Source organism: Malaclemys terrapin, chromosome 14, assembly GCF_027887155.1.
Source record: "Malaclemys terrapin pileata isolate rMalTer1 chromosome 14, rMalTer1.hap1, whole genome shotgun sequence".
NCBI classification, from domain to species: domain Eukaryota; kingdom Metazoa; phylum Chordata; order Testudines; family Emydidae; genus Malaclemys; species Malaclemys terrapin.
Window position 1 is genome coordinate 9292988 of NC_071518.1, and position 21560 is coordinate 9314547.

The 21560-nt window shown below is 42.1% G+C and overlaps 1 protein-coding gene across 1 annotated transcript in view; it reads right to left on the bottom strand.

Moving 5' to 3' along the window:
* CDH13 (cadherin 13) overlaps positions 1-21560 on the bottom strand; it is a 759507-nt gene that overhangs the window by 43677 nt on the left and 694270 nt on the right. The window contains exon 11 of the mRNA XM_054048572.1: positions 3311-3453. Within this exon, the coding sequence (XP_053904547.1) occupies positions 3311-3453 (143 nt within the window). The remainder of the gene's footprint in view (positions 1-3310; positions 3454-21560) is intronic.

Consider the following 21560-nt stretch of genomic DNA (forward strand, 5'->3'; position numbering starts at 1 on the left):
AGCAGTTCAAGCTTCCCCAAGTGGCTCAAACTTGACTTGGAGGTGAGAAGATAGTTCAAGTTCCACCTAACACTTAGTCAAAGCTAGAATTAAACAGATGCTACTTTTTAGGCCATATCAATCACAGAATAAAGAGTCCTATGATGTGTTATTAATAGATAGAGAACATGTTTGCATTGGCCAAGACCAAATCCACATTTAATGAAGATCAAATAAATATCTGCTCTCTTTTCCTGGCTAGTGGCCACATGTGATGGCTGGAGAAAAAACCTACAGTGTGTGCCAGAACACAGCCTTTGAATAAAAGACTCTGTGGTTGAGTGTCTTTTGCCTCCCCTCTCTCCTTGCTCCAAGACCCTTGGTCACATGCATAATTTGAACTGGCTGAAATAACACAGTTTTCAATTTACCACCCAATCTGTTTGGACCGCTTTTAATCTTCCAAAAACAGCCACTATCACACATCATTCTAACCTTTTTCACTGAGTTAAACTAGAATATATTCAGTAAACTGAAAAAATGACCTTTCCCTTTGGAGTTTATGGATACTGCAGCTCTCAAAAAGAATGTATGCAGGGTATTTTCATTTGATTTTCATTCAGTTAATTTAACCCTCTTTTAAAGTCCTGGAAGAATTTTATATTCATTTTAGATTATTCTACCACCAAGCTACATATATTATTTAGCTGTAGGAAATGTAATAAACCTTTTCAAACTGGGCATTAAAGTTAACTGACTAGAAAAATCGAGCAGAATCCAGCATGGCTGGTTAGCACTTTTTGGTGACCCATCAGTAGGGGAAGGAGGGGTGTAGGATGTGCCTCACTTTGCTTGGAGGTGTCCTATAATGTCAAAGTTGATTGACTACCATGTTAACAGTACCTTAGAACTACTTCAGATAGACACATAACAGACTTCCTTAATGATGCGCTGCCATTGAATATGGCTTCCCAAGTACACTGAGAAAGTTCTTTGTACCAGCCCTCTGTGAAACCTGCTCCTCTTGTTTTTCTGAGCAGTGCACAGGTGCCTTTCCCTCTTCTTGTCCATCCGTTCTGCCCAATATCTGGCAAAGAATCCTGGCAGCAGTGAGCTGAGATTCTCCGGTCAGAATGCATGTTGTCATGGAGGTATTCAGGTATTCATAGGTATTCATAGCTGGGTGAGCTCGCTCTGTACTGAGGTGCCCAATTCCAACTGCCTCCTAGCATCTCTTATTACCTGCACCTGTTTGAATGATGCTACAGATGACGTTAACTACAAAAAAAACCAACTATGCTGAGGTCTGTACAATTCCATTTGCATACAGCCATGATGCTCAGATACTGTGACATGAGAGCCTACATACTTGTAGAACAGGAAAAAACAATCACTGTGACTGTGCCTGCACTGGCTGGTGTCTGCACCTGAAAATATTCAAATGTTTTGCTCCCTCATTTCTCTCTCTCTCTCTGATAATTGGTGGGACAATTTCCCCCTTCTCCTGCATACAATTCTAAGCCTCTGCTTTCTGCCTCTTGAGTGTCTACAGCTTTTGCCCTTGATACAGACACAGCAGCAAAATGAGGACAGACACATGGATGGATTTTTAAGAAGCAGGCTGCAACTGCTATTAAATTTAAATAGAGGGGAGGGGCATTACCTGCCCATCATCCATACTCTCCTATACCAGCCATTTAATTGGTTCCAGTTTGGGGGTTACAGGGCTCTTACCATATGGCCCCCACTCCAGGTTAAATCCTGGGAACTGAGGAATGCTGGCCAATCAGAACCCCTCCCCTCCAATTGTGAGTGAAAGAGACTCCAAAGGGAGAGGGAAGGAGCTATCTGGTGTCTTCCTCCCTTGCTGAAGGGTTGTTCCCGTTCACTGCTGGCCCCAACAAACTCCCCTACCGACTGAAAATTAAGCCGTAAGTAATTTGATCCCAGTTTTCCTATTTGCTCAATATACGATTACAAGGGGTCCCCGGTATCCATCTCCCACTTATCCGTCATTTAGTATCAACAGGGGTCTGTGTTCTGATTCGCATCAGTCCCGATCCACATATCCATCGCTTCACCTTTTACGTGGCTTTTCTTTTGGTGCTTCCCCCCGTATTCAGGAGGTACTGGGAAGATGGGGGAGGAGCAGGAATGGGGTGCACTCAGAGGAAGAGGCAGAACTGGGTGGGAAGATGTGGGGCAGGGTGAAGATGGGGTGGGAAGAGGTGGGGTGGGCCACTATTTCTTATCGGGAAAAATTCACCAGTATCCGTCGTTTCAGTATCCATTGCCCTTTTCAAGAGCACAACCCTGACAAATACTGGGGACCCCCTGTATCTTTCTGATGCTATTATAATTGAGATACATTTTTAAAAAATGATTAGCCAGCAAACAAAGGTAAAGGGGTAGGTTTAGTGCCACATTTCTTCTATGGAAATTACACTAAGAAAGAAACACATTTATGAATATACAAGGTAAATCACATCTGCAGAGGCTTCTGTTTTCTTTTTGCATTGAAGGAGATGATTCCCTTTTCTTGTCAGGCCTACCAAACGTTTCCTGAGCCAAGCCATGTGATTCAAAAAATGTGAAATTACCCTCCTAAAAAGAACATTTTACAATTCATCACCAGGGCTAAAGCAACTGCAGCTGTGGGAAAGGGTTAGCATATTAGCTGTTATATTACATACAAAGGCTCTCTTTATTTTGTGCTTTCAGCTCTGGAGATTTGCAGGAATGTTCAGGCTTTTCTCTACATTTTTATGTGCTACAAAAGTCACTTGAAGTGAATTTTTGCAACATACTTTAATTTAGATTATGCTCGACAGAAGAAACGTTAATACACATAATATGTAAAAATATTGCATTTTAACAAGCGGTTTTAATTATGCTTTTATTGTCACTGTCATTATGTGTTAAATAGGATAGAATTCACCATATCCAGGATGAGTTTGTTATTGGTGCCTTAGGCTTAATAACTGCTCAAATATTATGAAAAAATTAACTCCGATAAAGATGATTTATTACTACCCAAGTACATTCATCACATGCATTGTTTACTATTAGCAGTGAGGGCTCTGTAGGATTAAATGTCTCTAGCCTAGCCCCCAAACCTATGCCATTCTAAGTTTGAAGTCTAACTTCCTCCGCACTTACTTTTTGTCTCTATTTGTCTAGAAATATCTTAGACACTTAGGTGCCGATTTAGCAAATTACTTAAGCTTGTGCTTAACTTTATGCATGTGCTTTTTTGAAAAGTGGCCTTCAAGGGGGAAAAAAAATCAAATACATTTTCAATCCAGTAATGTTATCAGCAACCCTTACTCACCACTGTCAATTGCCAGAAACAGTGCTGTATAGACGTTGTTGTGGACATAGGGTGATTCACGATCCAGGACAGCAGTGGTGAAAATGGTACCATTTGTAGGATTAATTTCCAGCCATCCTGCTGGATCCTTGTAAACAGAATACCTAGGCAAAAAGATAAAAGCCATCAACTGATCACATATCTAAACTTGAACTGATTATGTTATTACAAAAGGAGAGCCCTTTGCACGGACTGCCTTGCTTAGGAGAATCTCTTAAGCACTTTCACAAACAGTTTCTTAAGCCTCACGACACTCCTTTGAAATAGGTGATTATAATCAGACTCATTTTACAGATGGAGGAACAGACAGAGAGAGGTGAAGGCCAACATTTTCAAACAGAGTTAGGCACCTAAATCAATATTTAAAACACAGGCAACCTGGTTCTCATGGGTGCTGACCGCCTTCTGCTGTCTATCTGAGGACTTTAATACTACTGTCCATCACTGTAGTATCAGACCGCTTTCCACATACAACCAATAGTAATAGTGAAGCCAGGAGTGAACTTCATCGAGTCACTAGCACTGTTCCCTTTTCAGGGTCAGAACTCCGTGGGGGGGATAGTGCTTATTTTGTTGTTGTCTTTTTCTTGGGTATTTTGGATTTTATTTTATTGGTTGCTAAGGGGTTTGGGATTTGAAGGGAATTAAAAGGATGTTTTAAATGCCATTCTTACAGTGGAAAGGATTTTTTGAAGAACAAGGTTTTGCAGTGTTTCCCAAAGACGGTCAAATGCTGGATCTGCTTGGTCTCCTTGAAATGTTTGTCCCATATCCAGCTACGTCCTCCTCCCCCCCCATCCAAGGATACTTTGTCTTCAGCTCTCACTTGCTTCCTTCTGGGCTTTGTGATCTGCATTGTTCTGCTTCCACAGACTTCAAGCAGCAGGTGCTCAGACTCTGAACAATCAGGCCACTTCCAGAGTCACTTAAATATGGATATAAACCGTTGCCTTCTGGGAGCCCTGACACCTACTCCACTACTGTAGACTATGCTTCTTCCTTATCATGATCATTTAGGTTCTAATTCTGGAAAGACTTAGGCCAGTGCTTAACTTTATGCACTATGAGTAGCATAATTGAAATCAAATTAAATGTATAACTCTTTGTAGGATCAGGGCCTAATTCTGTATGCAGTTAAATACATTGAAATAATCTAACCATAATGAGTTGAAATAACGGACACAAGTTTCCTTTTTAATTAAATATTTTAATGTCTCAAGTCTCCAATTGAAGTGCCTATTGCACAATCAATATGCACGTTAGCAAGAGGCTTATCTGCTTGAAATGGATTGCTTTATAGGTCATAACAGTCAGCAAGTCTACCATCGGTATTCTGAATCATCATCAATTGACATGAAGCCTGTTTATTGTTTTATGAGTATCAGTGAAAAACCAGGAGTTTAGAGTGGCCTCCATTTAAAAGGTGCACTAGGCAGGTATTGCTGCCAAAAACCATCCACCCACTGAAGGAAACAATCAAAATCAGTGGATTGTCACGAAGAAAATAGTGCCAGAAAAGAAAAAAATAAATGAATTGAGGGTCAGCAACGTAAAGAAGCGAGCACACTGAATGCTGATTTCAGAGGCTTGCCTTGGTTTCATGTAGCTGAGACATTCTATTTATTTCAGGTACTTATATGGAAACCATTACTACAGCATTTGAGCACCTCACAATCTTTAACATATTTATCGCCACAGTGAAATCCATTAACTTCAACTGACTTTGGACCAGGCAAAGGGCTCAGAATAAATCCTATTAAAGTCAATGGAAAGATCATCATTGACTTTCACAAGAGATGGATAATGCCCTAAATTCTGTCTTCCCAGCCTATATGAGTAAGGCCAGATTCTAATCTCATTTACCCCTGGTTAGCTGCATTAGCAACAAGGAAAGTGGTTCTCATTTGCACTGGTGTAAGTGAGATCTGACTCAAACCTTTATTCTGATGGCACAGGAAACTGAATTTGCTTTTTGATCTCCAGCTCCCAGCCCTACTAAGCTGTAGCCTGATCCTACTCCCATTGAAGTCAACACATTTTCACCCTTGACTTCTCTTGGAGCAGAGTGAGTCCAGGAGGGAAAATGCAAACAAAGAAATGGAAGCAAACACTAATGAACGGTGAGTGGTACAGTCTATCAAACGTGTATGCACTTCCACTTTAATAACCATTTAAACATTAATCAATAGTTGAGCTTTATCTCCCATAAAAATGAGTTGCTAGAATAGTAACAGGACTGATAATTATTTCATTGTACTCCTTTGTTTTCTCTTTTATTGTTGTTTTTATAATATTGCAACAAAGGTATGAACCAATATATATATATATATATATATATGGAACCAGGGCAGTCTAAACAATTCCCAGTCTATTGTAAGGCAGCAAATTCTCAATTAACCCTGAAACAATTTAAGGGGATTCAACACTTTTAAGGTAATGAGGATTTAAAATGGATTATATTATCTTCCCTGATTGCTCTACAAAGCACTATTGAATGTACAAATAAAAAAAAAAAAGAATTGTATAAACATGATTTGGCTCAGGATATTGTAAAAGCAGTACTTTGTCTTTCCCACCAGATTTTTTACATATTGTACGAGTATACTGTGGTGTAGTTCAGATGATTGTTCTTTGTTCCTTTTTCAAAGTGAGGGTTCTACTACCAAAAGGCTTAAAATAGACACTCATTAAGAAAAGCATTATATAAAGCCATAAAAATACAGAATACAAAGACTGACTTTTTCCCCATCTACTGACTTCAAGGGGACCCGCTGGGCATTCAATAGTGTTGAAAATCATGCCATATATTCAGGTGCCTAAGAGTGGGCTTCGCAGCCTAACTTTAATCACCGAATTTTGTAAGTCAGAGGCATGTGTATGTCAACACATTTACTCACCTACATATAAATGTAGGCCCATATTCCATGCTGTGTCAAAGACCTGATTGCAGCTTGTTCTGGGGCCAGTTCTACATCAGCACTAGTGAAACTTAGAGCAGCCTCAGTTTGTTCTAATCGGTGCCAGCAGACTGTGCCCCCCCCAGGCATGTTTGTCAATGGGGATCACCAGAGTATACCCTGTTTGGCTGTGACATGCCCCTCTATGCCAAGAGCTGCGGGGAAGTGGGAGAGGAGACAGCTACACCACTTCCCTTAGCTGGAAAATCCTCAGCTGAGAAGGGCTTCGAGTTTTATGGCATTGCTGCAGAGGTGTAGCAGGGTTACAGCATGGGAGAGAATCTGACTTAATATGTCTGTGTGATTGGGAGGCGGCATAGGAGGCAGCCAATCAGAGGGGTGCTGCGAGGAGTAGCCAATCAGGGCCAGGCTGGCCCATAAAAGAAAGGCTGCAGAACAGAGCAGCTTCAGTCACTCCCTGGAGCTTGAGGAGGGAGGTGCACTGGCTGCAGGGCCGGTGCAACCACTAGGTGGACTAGGCGGCTGCTTAGGGAGCCAAGTGGTTGGGGGTGCCAAAAAGCGGTGCCCAAACATTTTTTTTCAACAGCGGAGCACAAGGCTGCTGCTGCTCCAGAGGGCTGCCCACGGCGCGGCCAGTTCCTCCCCCTGGGGGAGCAGCTGGCGGCGGAGTGGGGAAGGGGAGAGTGTAGTGCTAGCAGCTGCGCCTTCTTCCTCGTGCCGCAGGCCGAGCTGGGCTCCCCGCCACCCCTGGGGGTCTCAGCACACAGGCCCGCAGAGCACTGGGGGGTGGGCAGGTCCAGTCCCTGGCCTAGGGAATGGTGTATGTGGGAGCAACCCCTCCCCCAGCCAGCGCCACCCCCTCCAACACCCACCAACGAGCTTCTCCCCTGTGCACCCCCCGCCCCAACAACCCACCCTGTCCTGCCACTTTTGCCTCTGGGCAACCTCCACCCATCAATCCCCTCCCCAGCCTTCACCCCTGCATCAACCTCAGGACCCCTCCCCCACCTGCCATCTCCCTTCTGCCCACTCCTCCCTTGTGCAAACCCCTCTGTGCCACCTTCACCCCCCTGAAACAACCCTGGGCACAGACACCCCCCCCCCCGTCTGCCAGCCCCTTGCAACAACTCCCTCCTGCCCACTCCTCCCTTGTGCCACTCCCTCCCTGCCACTGCACCCCCTGCAACGAGTCCCTTTTGCCTCTGTGCAATCTCTTTCCTGCCACTACACCCCCGCCCCCTCCACCTCTTGGCCACCTCCACCCCTGGAACAATCCCATGCACCCCCCTCTCTGCCACCTTCCCCCTGGAAGAGCCCCCATACAACCCTCCTCTTTGCAGCCCCCCCATGCCCCCTGCACTTTGTGAACATCTGGGTCCCTGGGGAGAACTTGGCTGAAGGAAGGTGGGGGCTGGACGTCAGAGGGGGGGCGCAAAGTGGAAGTTTCACCTAGGGCACAAAATATCCTTGCACCAGCCCTGACTCGCTGCCTCACAGGTTCCCTCCCTGCCCCAACTCACCACTGAGGAAGTGGCTGGACTAAGTGACTGTGACATTCCCCCAGAAGGGGGTGGGGGGGGGGTACAGAGTGCAGCACAGCCAGAGGGCTGTGTCATGAAAAGGATGCCGCACTCCTAGGAGTAACGTGGGTCCTGGGAGCAGAAGTGATGGCGGCAAGATGCCACCAGTAGTGGGCGCACTGGCTAGCAGAGCTGATCCCCGGAACATCCAGCAGGGGGCTCCACGGTGGTGAGTCCCACCTGCCCACAAGGTGCAATTGGCTTACATGGCTAAAAAAACAAGTTAATATGGATTCATCTTTAAAGCAGTGTGGGTGTATGTATGTGTATTTATATACATATTTTCTGGGAAATATTTGAAGTCTTCCAAAGAACATCTCCTGAGGATGTTCAGCACACACACATAATGTCTGTGGCTGGCAGCTGATTAGTGGGGAAGCTCATTATACTGAACAGTGGAGACAATATGGACATGGAAATCTAATCAGTGTCACGACCCTGCACTTTCCACATAAAGAATTTCATAGCTAGCAGTGAAGTAGCCAAGGGGTTACAGAAGAGCAGCCAGGCATCTAGGCACAGACCCAGATACTGCTGCTGGCAAACCATTCCAGAGCTTGGTAGGTGCCAGACACATCCCATGGGAGTCGAGGGGTCTTGGCTTTGATGACTGAACAGAATGAGAAGGAAGGCAAAATGAAGCATATTGCGCATACTGAGCACCACCAGTGACAGAAGAAGGCCGTGCCAAATGAGCACTGAACTAACATATATGTGCCAATTTGATGTTGCAGCTCTTTTGCTATGGTACATTTGAGGTTAGCAATCTAAATAAGCATGCTGGGATATGCCTCTCTCTGTTACAGGAATCTGAAGTTACAACAGAGGTTACTCAGATTGTATTGCACAAAGACTGTATAAACAACAACATGCAACGGCTGTGAAGACACTGGAACAAGTATTGCAGTCTTGGGTAGCAAAATATCAGTCTGGCTGTGCAATTCAGCTCTTCTATGACAGCATGTTCCTGAAGAGCTGGGGAATTTAGGCCCTGAAGCCCAGATTTTTAAAGGTATTTAGGTGTTGCTGTGTTCAGCATTGCAATGCATAACTGATTTAGAAGCCTAAATCTCATTTTCAAAAGTGATTTAGGCTCTTAGGAGCTTAAATCCCAACTGTCAATGAGATTTGGGCCCCCTAGGTGCCTAAATCCCTCTAAAGTATTATTTATGCTCCTAAATCACATGGGCATTGCAATGCTGAGCGCTGCAATGCTTAAATACCTTTAAAAATCTGGGCATGAGCCCACAATATGATGGGCTGGAATGGACCTGTGGCATTCTCTAATGGGGAGGAATGACGATCTAGTGCTTAAGTCACTGGACTGGGACTCCAAAGATTTGGGTTCAATTCCTGGCTTCACCACGGATTTCCTGTATGACATGAGCCATTTCATCTACACTGAGTCTCAGTTTCCAATCTGTAAAATGGGGAGATTAATCCCTACCTTGAAAAGGTGTTGCAAGGATAAAATCTATAAATGACTGAGAGACATTTAGATATTACAATGATGAGGGCCACAAATGTACCTATATAGATAGAATAAGGCAGAGCTAAAGACCCCCTGTTCTTTTAAGTTTCTTCTGAAGTGTCTACAACATTATAAAGTAACAATGATGCAAAATGGAAACATAATCTAGAAAATCACAAACGAATCACACAATATTTTAACAATAGCCTTTCATTGTTAGTACAAACTGAATTTGCCCCTGAAAGTATAAGGGCAGAAGTGCACGTGCATTCATCCAATTAGGTAACAGAACACATCCATGTGACTTATGTAAGCAATCAGCTAATCAATAATGAATCACACTGAGGTAGGGTGACCAGATGTCCTGATTTTTGGGTCTTTTTCTAATATAGGCTCCTATTACCCCCGACTCTCGTCCCAATTTTTCACATTTGCTGTCTGGTGACCCTACACTAAGGGTAAATAATGGAAAAGATGCTGTCACACTGATCTCAGGTCTGAGCAAAGCATTTTGGGTCAGATTTTTAAAGTTAAAAATGCACATAGGTCCATAGTGGGAGTTTCAGAGGCACCCAAGTGCCCATGGGAGTTTTAAACACCTTTAAAATCTGTCCCTTTATAAAAAATAAGACTAAACACAGTTGGGTTAAATTTTCATTATTTTCCAGACATGGGATTACTGGTTCTAAAAGTGCCTACCATGTTTTTTTTTTTCTTTTTGCAATATTTCCAGCCTAAGTGGCAGCAAGAAATGTCACACGGAAGTCTATTCACACATTAGATTTCCATACTACATTTTCTGCCTTTGGGGTGAAATCTGGCTCACTGAAGTCAATGGCAAACTTACCATTGACTTTAATGGGCCCAGGATTTTATCTTAGAAGTTCACTAAGTGTTCACCTTTTGGGGGGCTTATCCAAACCTCTTGCGGCTTCACCCATAGTGCGGTGAAATTCTGAAACAAATGTGTCTGTCCTCATCCCTGCTGGGCCTATATTACAAAAAGGCAGCTTCAGAAATTCTTCTACGAACTTTTCATGAACTGTTCAAGTAAAAGGACCAGTGGGGAATGTAACTCCATATTTCCTGTGCTTAAGAATTCAGCATGAAAAGTTCCTTTTGTCCTTGAATGAAACATTCTCTAAACATGGATATTATATGATCCTTGAATCACACCAACATACATTTCATACTATTAGATGAAGTACCCTCAAACAAGAGAGCACAACTGCCTCTGAGAAATGCCTGTAGACACGTAAAAGGGACAAGTGTGGTAATTACAGCAGAGAGATATTTGTTCCTCACATTTGAAAAAACGCAAATAGGTCAAGACAATGAATAAAAGATTAAATGTTTGGGCTGAAATGATAACTAACGTACATTGCGTTTCATGTGCTTTACCTTTGGGTTGCATAACCTAGAGCTTTTAAACTCGTAAGCTGTATGCCATCAGATTCTCTGCTTCCCACTGTGCCATCGATAGCATTAGTCTGTGCTGGTTATTGTCTTCTATCAGCAGCATAGGAGCCCTCAGTGTCCTGCAGCTAGTTCTAGATTTTCTAGAAGGTTCAGGGATGAGCAAATATGGTACAAGGAATAATTTATATGGTATTTCTGCCCACAGAATAATTGTGAATAGATAGCAAGTTAAATGAATTTCTTTGCTATCCAAAAGAATTTGACAAATTATTTTGCAACTTTTGTTTCTTTTTAAACTGATCAGCAAATATTTGCTGTTTGATGTGTGTTGGCTAATGGTGACCAGTTATATGTTACATTGCACTTTTTCTGCTATCTGAGTGGATGAAGGCACAAGCACTTCTGCCTGAATACAGTCTTAGATTGTAAGCTTTTTAGGGCAGAGACTGTCATTTGCTCTGTATTTGTACACTGTCTTGCACTAAGAGGTACCACAATTTAAGTCAGCGGTGGGCAACCTGCAGCCCACGGGCTGCATGCGGTCCATCAAGGTAATCAGATTGTGGGCCACGAGACATTTTGCTGACATTGACCATCCACAGGCACAGCCCCCCGCAGCTCCCAGTGGCTGCAGTTTGCCTTTCCCGGCCAATGGGAGCTGTGGGAAGCGGTGGCCAGCACACCCTTGTGGCCCACTGCTTCCCACGAACCGTGGCCATTGGGCACTGCAGGGGGTTGTGCCTGCGGACGGTCAATGTCAGCAAAATGTCTCGTGGCCCGCAATCAGATTACCTTGATGGGCTGCATGCGGCCCGCGGGTTGCCCACCATTGACCTAAATGATAATAACAATAGTTTTACAGAGAATTTGGCTTTTTTATAATTCATCTTACATGAAGTTTTGACATTTGCACCTGTAAAATACGATTGTCAAAAAGTTTGTGGAAAACAGGGATGGTTGGAAAATTTCAATGAATACATGGAAACAAACAGTTTCTCCCTCTTTTCCAGCAAGCTTTGATGAATAAAGTGAACGTGTTTAAAAATATGAGTGAATAGACTGGTTGTATCGCATTACATGCCCAGATGTAAAGCCGCTGTAGTTTAATTCTCTATTGCAGTCCTTTAACTCCATACCTTGTCTGTGCCATACAGTTCACCCGCACAGCCGATTCTTGGTCCCTCAGTTTAGTATGATGCAGAGTGTGTGCTATACCCGTAGAGACGACACAATACTAACAATAATTGAATTCTCCATTTCAACAGAAATATTAGTGATGAAATATGGAAGCCACTGATAAGACCTGTATTGTAACTTTATCACATTAGTCGACAGGATACTACTAGTAAGCTGTTCTGGGGAAAATCCGTAATCCAAAAGGGCTTTCATATTGCCTTTCAAAACCACTGCCTGATGTGCCTTCCCATTAGGATACATAAAAGCCATAAAACCCCTAAGAAATAAAAAAGGGAATATATATATATATACTTTTTTCTTTATAACTCCTGAACAGCTCCATCTCTTATTCCTACATCCATACAGCAGGATGTTTTTACATCCTCTCCTATGGACTGAACTCAGAGGCTGGTAGCTTGCTGTTAAGTTTGATAATGCTTGGATATAAATCTGCATGTGACCATACCCGGTTGCCTACCTCTTTCAGTACTCAGTGATGTTGCTCTGTAGTCAGAAAAAGTGTGTGAATGTCAACTGCTGGACTCTGATACAGCTTGTTTTCTCTGCTTCACTCTTCCATGCCTGCATTGGTTCCTTTTCTTTAAACGAGCACACGTAGTGGGAGCCGCAGTATTGTCAGAACTATCTAATTATATATTATGCTGTGTAATCTGATGACAGAATCATTTGAGGATAATTTATACTCTGCTATTGCTTAGGCTGTTTGCTAAGTACATGTCTGTGTGTGCAATAATTCCAAATTGAGTCTTTTTTCATAATTTATTAGCAATTCAAATAAAATTTGTCTGAAACAACAATACAATGTCAACAGTTAAGTGGCCATATGTTAGCAGAAATGAGGACAAAAATTGCATCAATATTGCCCTTTGTGCATTTACGTATAGCACTGCTGTCAGCAACTGGACGTGCACTGCTGACCTGCACTGGTTAAACCCAATAACCCAAATTTCTTTCAACAACACTCCTTCACCCCATCATACTTTATGGGCCTCATGCTTTTCTGATGTGCTCACGGATGAATGTGGCAAAGGCAGATTTCGCTGTATTTATAGACATATTGGCTGCTCAGTGTACTGTTTGTACCAAATTCATGGACTTCATACAACACAACAGACTTAGTTACTAGTGAAATCACATACCCATGAGACATTTGGAGAACTGAAACTAAAATTTGGGTGTCCTTAAGCTCCATACACACAGCCTTCTTCCGCTGGAGCTAATGGAGATCTCTTCTGGGTGGCAGTAGTGGTAGGCCATTATCCACCTTGTAGGCCAACCACTGGAGGGGACACCATTACAAGTACACACACAAAACCAGTAGATTGCATTATGTCTTTAACTACACAGTGTGCTCCATTTCAACCATGTAACATAAACCATATGAGAAAGCATTTGGATGACATGCAAGGGATGACAAGCCATCAGAAAATTTCATTTTATGGATGAAACTCAGATCAATTGCTTCAGCACACAACATTAATGAGTCAAAGCTTAGGCATTTTTTCTACTTGGCCCAAAAATCACAGTTCAAGTTAGGTTACCACGAGGAGTAGTAATGGTAAACAGACTGGCATCCTTTTTAAAGCTTGTGCATATGGTCTACTGCATAAAAGAACCGCCACCTGGATTACTGATCCAGGAAGTCCATAGAAGCTTTACTGTATAAATCTGAGCTTGTGATTTTTATGATAGTGTGACCCGGGGGATCATAAGACCCACTTGGAAACTTCACAGTATCTGGGATTTTTGACAGGAGCCTTTACATTCCATCATGTCAAAGCCCTCTTACAGGCATTGAAATTTGTGAATCAGTGGCAAGATTCTGCTGCTCCAAAAAAAGCAATTACAGCCCATCACGCTAATATATCTTTAAGTGCTTACACATGAAGCTTGGGTGCTAACTTCTTTCAACACATCTTTCATAAGAAATGTTATGTCTGAATGGTAACCAATTTTCTCAATAAAATATCCTACTTGCTTGTTGTTGTTTATTTAATTACATATTACGAGGAGGTTCGAGAAATAGCAATCCCACATATTCTCACCAATTTTCCTTACCCTTCTTGGCTAACTTTGAAACCTGGATCACAATAATACAATCCTTCAGCCAAGGAATTCTACATGCATGTTATTTCTGCTTGGATGCTGGCTGGGGAGAACCACTCAAAAAGAAGGTTCTTCTTTCCCCAGCATCTTCTAGTCTAGGGCTGGGCAAACTTTTTGGCCCGAGGGCCACATTGGGGAATAGAAATTGTATGGTGGGCCATGAAAGCTCAGAAAATTGGGGTTGAGGTGCAGGAGCGGGTGCGGACTCTGGGGTGGGGCTGGAGATGAGGAATTTGGGGTGTAGGAGGGTGCTCTCGGATGGGACTGAGGGGTTTGGAGGGCGGGAGGGGGATCAGGGCTCGGGCAGGGGTTCCAGAATGGGTGCAGGTTCCTGCTGGGGGTGTGGGGTTCTGGGGTGAGGCTGGGGATGAGAGGTTTGGGGTGCAGGAGGGTGCTCCAGGCTGGGATCGAGGAGTTGGAGAGCGGAAGGGGGATGAGGGCTGGGGCAGGGGGTTGGGGAGAGACTCAGGGGGTGCAGGCTCTGAGCAGCATTTACCTTAAGTGGCTCCTGGAAGCAGTGGCATGTCCTTTCTCCAGCTCCTACATGGAGGGGCAGCCAGACAGCTCTGCGCGCTGCCCCGTCTGCAGGCACTGCCCCTGCAGCTCCCATTGGAGTGTGTAGGAGCCGGAGCGGGGCCGAGCTGCATAGTGCGGCTCCGACCCTGCACCCCAACCAGAACGGGGCCAAGCTGCGTGGTGCTTCTCACAGGCCGGCTTAAAATGGCTTGCAGGCCAGCTTAAAATTGCCCGCGGGCCATAGTTTGCCCACCCCTGTTCTAGTCTATTGACCAAGATCAGGAGACAACTTGAACCCCTCATTTGGTTAAAAACACCAATAATCACCCTCAGCAGCTTTCAAAATATGCTGTTAAAAAGCCACGTTTGAATTACAGAAAGGAAGAAAAATCTTTGCTTCATTATATTTGCACTCTTCTCATATTTGACTTATGTTGTTCAGGTGGGGAACTAAGAGTGGTGGACAAGCTTTTTTAATTAAATGTTTGACGATACAAAATGCATAAGTATGTATTTGGCTGGAAATGCTGTTACCAAAGCAGTGATTATACGCTACCTGTGCTGCAGGCCGTAAAACACCTCCTGTAGTGCACACAGATTCTGAAGAGACAAGCTCAAGCTGTCATGCTCTGGTGGATTCTTTGTTAAATCCATAGCCTTAAAATGTAATTAGGAAATTTAACCTAACCTAAATACACTATACTTTAATAAGAACAAATATACCGGTAACAACAACAAAAAGCTTACTTAAATTGCCCTTTCTGGCTACCAAGGGACAATGTTGAGAGTGGCACTGTGTTAGTTGAATTTATAAATTGACTGGAGCATAATTGCTTCATAGGTACAATATAAATTGTATCATGCTGATATTGCTTTTGGAACAGAGTGTGCTTTCGAGCCACAGGCCTGCGCTGAATAGAATAGAGTCCCCTCTGAGGCGGGCTGGGAAGCATTCAGCAGGACTTACAACCATCCTGGAGCCCTGGTTTGCCAGGGGAGATCACACATCGCTTAGGAGGGTACAGCAAGTGTTCACCTGTGTGGCCTGCCAGCTCTGCAATCATGGATCAGGACCACACTTTACTAGGGGCAGTATAAATACAGAATGACAAAATGATCCTTGACCCTTAGATTTAGACACCTTGCTTCCACTTTTTCCTTTGAAAATCTCCTCTTTAGGCACCATTCCTGCTTGAGGCAGAAGGAACGGAAAATATAGATTAAAAACAAAAATCTGATCGATACCACATAGATTCATGTGCCTCGTGCCATGCTTTCCTGCTAGTATTTGTCAAGGCCATGATAACAAGGGTCACAGGTAAAGCTGGTTGAAAAGTGGATAAACAATTTCATAAAAATATTTGAAATTTTGAAGTTGTTTAAAAAAAATGGAAGAATTCTTTTTATTTAAAAATAAATAAATAAAACACAGTGCTAACCAAATTCTGGAATAAAATTAAAAAACCTAGACATCACTCTTGTTTCTGAATTCAAGGACAAGGAAACAGGGGAAAAAACAAAAATCTGAAATTATGAATATTTTTCAGTTTTCAAAACCAAAAAGATAATTTTGGCTCAAATTCGACAAAAAAAAAAAGGTGTTTATTTTTGACATTTCAAGTAAAAATAGGGTGGGGGGGGGGATCAAAATGACATTTTCCAACCAAAATTTCATTTTTGACAAAATCAGTTTTTGGCAGGAAAAAATTCAAAGATTTTTGACCAGCCCTAATCACAAGGAAAACGTTCAATCCCCCTCTTGTCAAACTGATATATGAATTATACTGAGTCTTTCCGAAACCCCTCAAACAACCTCCCCCTCCCCCGAACCTTGTCAAGCCCATCAGAAGCAAGCTCCCCACAGACCAGGACCCACCACCTCAAAGCGGCACCAGACCCTGCCAGAACAACAGATGCAAAACCTGCAGCCATATCTCCACTGCTACAATGATCAATACCTCCTACAACATCACTGGGTCCTACACACGCCTATACCAACATGTGGGGTACCTCACCCAGTGCATTAAATGCCCCAATAACAATGACATGGTAAAACCAGACAATCACTACACTCTCAAATGAACTCACAAAGAAAAATGATAAAAGACAATACTACCATGTCACCCATGGGCGAACCCTTTTCACAAAATGATCACTTTATATCTGACCTCTCGGTCCTCATAGGAAACCTGCACAACACCTTCAAAAGATGAGCCTGGGAGCTTAAATTCATAACTTTGCTAGACCCTAAAAACTATGGTCTTAATAAAGATGATGGATTTATGGCCTATTACAACAATCTGTAACCCATTAACTCTCAATTTTTGTCCTTTTACTGCAGGGGTGTTAATGGGCCACTTCACAGTCAATGGTCTACTATGTGTTAACTATTTATGCTAAACAACCTGTTCCACTTATGTTCTTCTATTTATGCATCCGAAGAAGTGGGCAGTAGCCCACGAAAGCTTATGCTCTAATAAATTTGTTATTCTCTAAGGTGCCACAAGTACTCCTGTTCTTTTTGCGGATACAGACTAACACGGCTGTTACTCTGAAACCTGTTCCACTTGGTATTTAGTTGTGACACTCTGAGTACCTTTCCCAGACCTGAAGAACTCTGTGTGGCTCAAAAGTTTGTCTCTTTTATCAACAGAAGCTGGTCTGATAAAGATATTACCTCACCCATTTTACCTCTTTATAAAACAGGCACTTCTTTTATGCAGAACAGATAGGATTATAAAATTCGAGGACTGTGATTAGGAATTCAAACCATTGTGGTAGCTGTCCTAACACAGGGTTCCCACTGGCTTAAGTGGTCTTTATTGCCAATGACAGATCAATAATATTCACCCAATATTTGCTCCATGCTTCTCATGAATGAGAGTGAACCAGGTACATCAATTATACACAGCTAGAGTGACCAGACAGCAAGTGTGAAAAATCGGGACAGGGGGTGGGGGGGTAATGGGAGCCTATATAAGAAAAAGACCCAAAAATCACAACTGTCCCTATAAAATCGGGGCATCTGGTCACCCTATACATAGCATAATGAAAAAAACATGTTAACACTGTTCTATATCATGCACTATAAGGGAAAATGGTCACTTCGCTTATAAACTAGAGCATTACTTTTGGTGCTAAGGTGCCAGCCGTGAACTGCTGTGCTGATCCCTCTGCTTGCATGGAGCAGTTTGCAGGCTTGGAGCTGACCTGGCTGCAGACACCTATTCTGTTCCTTTCGCATACAGATTCTGGGGACATCTTTTATTATGCTTGACATCATGCCATTAAAGTGGGGACATTTATTTGTTAGAGATTGACGAGACTTGTCAGGTTAATGATTTAGAAAGCTAGCCTTCATCACAATGCTATATAATATGATCAAAACACAGCCTCTCCCCCAAGTCAAAATTCAGCTTGCCAGCCCCTTGCTACTGAAAAATACAAGTCACTAATTAATTGCTTGTGTGCAAAAATAAGAAGGATAAGAACTGATAAACTTCAGAGAAGAAACTGAAGAGTCATTGCATGAAATAGCTGCTAAGCAGAATAACAACATGGACTAATCAAATTAAAATAATAAAGTTGTACTCATCAGGTTGTTGAAGACTGCTCTAATAGTGCAGAATATTTTATATTAGTGTTATTATCTGGCTTTCCAAAAGTTTCTACATTCCAAAATGTAATTTACATTTAGAAGTAATTAGGGCTATGGTTAAATAGGCCCAGAGGCTGTGATGATTTGTATTATTCCTACAGCCAAAGAATAATACATCATATCTCGGAATAACACACTAGCATAATCAGGAGGTTACTGTTGGAAGATTTGCTGACATATGCACATCAGTAAAAATGTTTTAACTAGCAATTGTGTGTCAGACGCTAATCAACACACGAAAAGCTGGAGGTGCTTTTATGAAGCACTTAGAGGAGGTTCTGGCTGTAAAACTCAAACTTCTGCACATGCCAATATCCTTCCTTCCAGCTGGATCAGTTTTTCCTGCTACCTGTCCATTTGCTGGCTTTCCAGTCCTTTAGTCAGGAGCCATGCAGTCTTCAAAGATAGAGGAGTTTGGATAAGAGTCTAGCAGATTCACAACTAGTCACTATAAAATAAATAATAAATGACAAATTCTAGGAATGAAAAGGGAGTTATGGTTTTTTTTCCCCCAGGAGGCAGGCAGAAAAGAAATGAGAAGCGGCACACTACTGCAAAGTATTGTTCCATTTGGATCCATAGAACTTCAGCAGGTCAGCAGCACTTACTGCTAGAAATCCAGTTGGCACCAGCATGAGATCCCTAAATTCTACCGCGGTCCCTTGGAAGGTCCAATTCTGCTTCCACTGAAGTCAATGGCAAAATGTCCATTAACCTCAAGAACAGAGTCCGAGAGGCAAGAAGATTAGAAGGGAATTAATATATTTTTATGAGTCCATTTGGGAGATGAAAGGGTAACTACTAAATGTAAATAATCATTTAAGTGCAATTTGTGGATTGGGATATACATTATAATGCATATTTGAGATCTGTGCAATATGGTCTTCTTTCAGTAAAGATTAGGTGAAGTTAATACATGGTCCACACACACTCGGGGCATTTTTTTTCATTTGTTCCAGGCTTGCATTTTCCCTTTTATGTTATTTACCACTGCCCTTTTTGCCCCAGAACTTTTCAAAATAATTACAGTCCGTCATACATTTCGGAGACAAGGAAACTATTTTATCTTAGAGATTGGTGAGTAACTACTTGACATACCGATAAAAAAAATCAAGTTTATAGCTATTCTAGATCTTCCCCCCCTAGTGTCAGAGAAGCAAACAAAATTGAGGACAACATTTTAAAAAGCAGTTCCTGAGGATTTAGCTGAATTATTTCCTCTGACACTAAATGGAGTCTTGTGGCTTACATGAGTGCCACTTTGACAATTAACTTGAGATGTTCCTAGAGAGGTTAAGAACATTAGTGAATGAAACAAATGCGAAAGAAAGTGAAGTTTAAATCCTGTGAACACTTTCACAGCATACATAGGCAGAATCACTGGTATTGTGTCATGCAGATACTCTCAAGTTTCTTGGCATTCAGAAGTATTAAGGGTCTAATTTTCCTCCACCTTGCATCTTGGATAGTCATTCATTCCCATGAGAAGTGGATGTAAAATCCTACCAAATGTACAAAAGATAGTGCTGAAACTAAGACTATTAAACATGAATGAAGTCAAACTCAATTTTTTATTGCTTTATATGATCTGAGTGTACATGGGAAGCAAAATAATTTACCAGAAGTCTGAACTACTGTTACTCACAGGAAGAAAATTGTCTCAAATAGAAGTACAAATGATGATGTATATAACTGCAAAAGATGTAGAGATGATGCCCCTTACAATTTTTAAACGAGATCGGGGGAAATGGGAAGTTATTTCAGCTTCTTAATACCAAATACAAGTGTTTACATAAAGTGCACCCATCTGTTGAAGTATGAAACATGCAAAAAAGAGAATGAATTATAAAAGAGGTAGGAGAGTGAATGAAAGGGGAAAAGTCTATGAACTAAATGGTTGATAATCTATGCTCAGTCTGTCAATTCAAGGTCAGCAAAGATGAAGTGAAGAAGTTCTTGAGAATGAAGAGTGAGCAGCTGAGGGCTAAACATGATTAAACTTGGATAAAGCAGAAACTACAGTTATCCCTTGAAGAGGAAATATGTTTGAAGCATCAGCCATGAATGATCAGTGTTTGACAACAGACAAGGACAACCAGAGTGATTATTGCCTACGGAAGGGATATCATAACAACCAGTGAGACCTCCATTTTCTATAACGCTACTGCAGTTTGCTCCAAGGGCTAAATAAAGTATTTCAAGCTATTCCAGATAACTTGGAATTCCTAGATGATTCCATTAGACTTTTCTTAAGGAGGAAACACAATTTTAGGAATGCAATAAGTACAACAGCAATCTGTGCTGTTGATATAGATAGATATAGAGATATATATTTACTTATTTCAGTGAACCAGCACAAACACTTTGTTGTATTCACCTATTTTTCCTTGGCTTCGCAGACAAAAGAACAAGAATCAACAACAACAAAAAGCAACTGTAGAAAGCACAGAACTTAACGCACAAAAAGTAATAACTGAAAAGAAAAGTCTGTAAAGAAGCTGATGTTGCCAAAAATTGTAATAGAACTAGTTTCCAATGCTGACTGAACTGGAATACTACTAAGTTGTCTGAACTGACAAGGGACTCATTGCTAGGAATCAGTTATATATAAGGGAAACAGATAATAAAGCTGGAGGAGGTGGAATAGGTATGCTATTCTCTTGATTCAGAAAAAGATTCTACATAGCTCAGTTTTTCATTTATAGATTCCATGTAGGTGAATGCAACACATTAAGATGTAACACTAAGAATTCACCTGTGGCATGCCCCATTCCAGCTTGGTTTGCTGTTCTAATACTGAATTCAGTGGGAGTAGCATTAGGTCCCTGATTGGTGGTCTGGGGGGAGGGATAGCTCAGTGGTTTGAGCATTGGCCTGCTAAACCCAGCGTTGTGAGTTCAATCCTTGAGGGGGCCACTTAGGGATCTAGGGCAAAAATCAGTACTTGGTCCTGCCAGTGAAGGCAGGGGGCTGGACTCGATGACCTTTCAAGGTCCCTTCCAGTTCTAGGAGATAGGATATCTCCATAAATTTAAAAGAACCAAAACACTTGAAACCTGCTCATTGTGTGAATATAAAAAGTTTACATATGATATATGACTGGTGGAATTTCCCCCCAAGTTATATGTTTTTGTTAAATGCTGAAAGGCACAATTCCGGAACCAATGTCTATAATGGCATTTTTATGTGTTGGTGCTACTCAGGCCCATGACTGCAAAGTTCCAAGTTAGAATCCAAACTTTCCCAAAGCATAAGGGGAACATTGGTTCGGAGTTCTGTAGAAATAGGTACACAAGTTGTGAAGTCTGGATTCGCCAAAGTTTAGTGCACAGGCAGGGGCAGAGTG